At 32.8% G+C, this 2164-nt stretch overlaps 1 protein-coding gene across 1 annotated transcript; it reads right to left on the reverse strand.

Moving 5' to 3' along the window:
- Window positions 1–348: 348 nt before the first annotated feature.
- Window positions 349–1191, reverse strand: LOTGIDRAFT_175776 (hypothetical protein; the record flags this gene model as incomplete). The annotated part of the gene is made up of 1 exon (XM_009059541.1): window positions 349–1191. The coding sequence occupies one exon, from the start codon at window positions 1189–1191 to the stop codon at window positions 349–351; it is 843 nt and encodes a 280-aa protein (XP_009057789.1).
- Window positions 1192–2164: the final 973 nt, after the last annotated feature.

A 2164-nucleotide genomic window follows, 5' to 3' on the forward strand; every position in this document is an offset into this window, starting at 1 on the left:
TCATGGGTTGAATCTGGAATGACATAAAATATACTTGAACAGTACAATTGTTAATAGTAACAGTTAAATAAGTTTTACAATGAATTTTAACAGAATTTCCACTTGCAGTAATAATATGGGTCTTATCCTTAGAATTTAAAGCAATTTCTTTTACATTTAAATGCTTAACTAAATCATGACTAATACAACAAAAATCAGACCAGAATCTAACAAGGCTGTAAATTAAGGTTACATATAATGACAGGTATAAAATTTCCTAATAAGTGAGCATTACTTTTAACTATAGCAATATTTGAAAAATTTCTAAGTCTGTTCTAACAATAGAGGACAGGGGATTGCTAGAACTTTCTAGTTTTCCGATTGTGAAACTGATTCATCCTCAAATAAACAATATTTTGCATAATGATTTGGACCATGACATTTGTGACATATGACTGGATCACATGTTGACTTATCATCTTTGGTAGTTGACTGTTTTAGGCTGTAGCACTTCTTTGCTGTATGACCTTTCTTGTTACAAAGTTGGCATATAACTGTCTTTTGTTGAACAGCAGCAAGGTTTGCTTCAAAATATTCTGTAGATGTGTCTTTATTTGTACTGGAACTGGAAGTAGGCTTAAGGCTTAGTTCTTCTACTTTCGATTTTAGTGAGTGAAGTTCAAACATAACATCTGACATATTTGTAGACTGTCTTTGTTGTGGGTGTGGCACCAATGAACATGACTGATCCACTAAGCGACAATAAGGAACAGCATCTAAAAATGTAGTTGGTTGTTTCTGTATAACGCTTGCACGTAAAGATGGAGTTAGTATGAAAGCTGAGATCATTTCTGTTTCTGTTTTATTGAGTCTAGTACATTTTGCTTCAATGTCAATAATATAGTTTTCAATATTTTCACCTGGTAGCATAACTCTTTCATACAGTTGTTGTTCTAATAACCAATTGTTAGGCCGTGAGTCTATGAAATGATACTTAAATTCATGAACTAATCTTGGTTTACTGTGGACTAATTGTGGAGGCAAATTATTCAACCATATAACAGCGGGTCCTTGAAGTTGAAGAAGCATTGCAGAACCAAAACTTTCGTCAGGGATTCGTTGAATATCTGTCCATGCTTGAAATCGTTGAAGCCAGGTGTGGGCGTCTTCTGATGGAAGTCCATAGAACGGTTCAATATTAAAATGTGGCATCTTACGGTTTTGACAGTGATTTTACTTCATTAAAATCTTGTAGAAATACACAGGATCAAACTGTTTACATCTCCACCATCTGTGGCGTATAATTCACCATCTGAGGCGAACAATATTACAGCCACCTCTTGACAAATTGGGATATTCGTCGATTTAAAAGAAAACGTGGTCATTTTTATGTAGACATTTTATTAATCTCCACAGGGGTAGCTACAATTGGGCAAATCACTGATTGGCTAATAAACTAAAACAATAATTGGGTTACTTCCCTTCAATACAATAACATTTTTAGACCACAATTAACCGATATGGATAGACCTATTCCATAATAGTGTTAATGAGCTAATAATTGAACGCGTTTTCAAGAACAAGGGCAATAACTATATTCTTCGATTCTTCATGTGGGCGTATAAATTTTGTTCACAAAGATATGTTGCAATGATAATAAAATCGTTTCTAAATTGTTTTTAATAAAAATAACATACTTAAGTTGTTTCTGATTTTTGACATTGTCCTGTAATGAAATAAAAACCTTTAAGCAAGAAAAACGATATATTTGTGGAGCAAAATAAGGTACAGTAATATGTGAGACGTAAAACACTTAGTAGGGTGTTTGTGAAAGATCAACTCATAATCGATTTTCACTATAGCTTTTGACATTATATGTTTTATGAAGGATTGTAGTTATTGAGGAGATGCAGCTTTATTCTCTTCAAGAAACTATACCTTGCAACAATACGAAATTATTTAAACAATATAACTGTTAGTTTTAGTTGTACCAATTGGTGGTTTCATTACTTTACTAGAATTACAACTATAAATACCGNCTTGATCTCAATACTGTTTATACCAGTTTATACTTGCATGGTCTGGCTTAGTCTGGATAGCGGAACAATTAATAACCAGTTTGTCTGATTTAATAATATCTATCCTGCTAGTAGATGCACCAATTCCAATTTCAATTATGTAGTAT

The sequence above is a fragment of the Lottia gigantea genome, assembly GCF_000327385.1.
Source record: "Lottia gigantea unplaced genomic scaffold LOTGIsca_397, whole genome shotgun sequence".
Classification (NCBI taxonomy): Eukaryota; Metazoa; Mollusca; class Gastropoda; family Lottiidae; genus Lottia; species Lottia gigantea.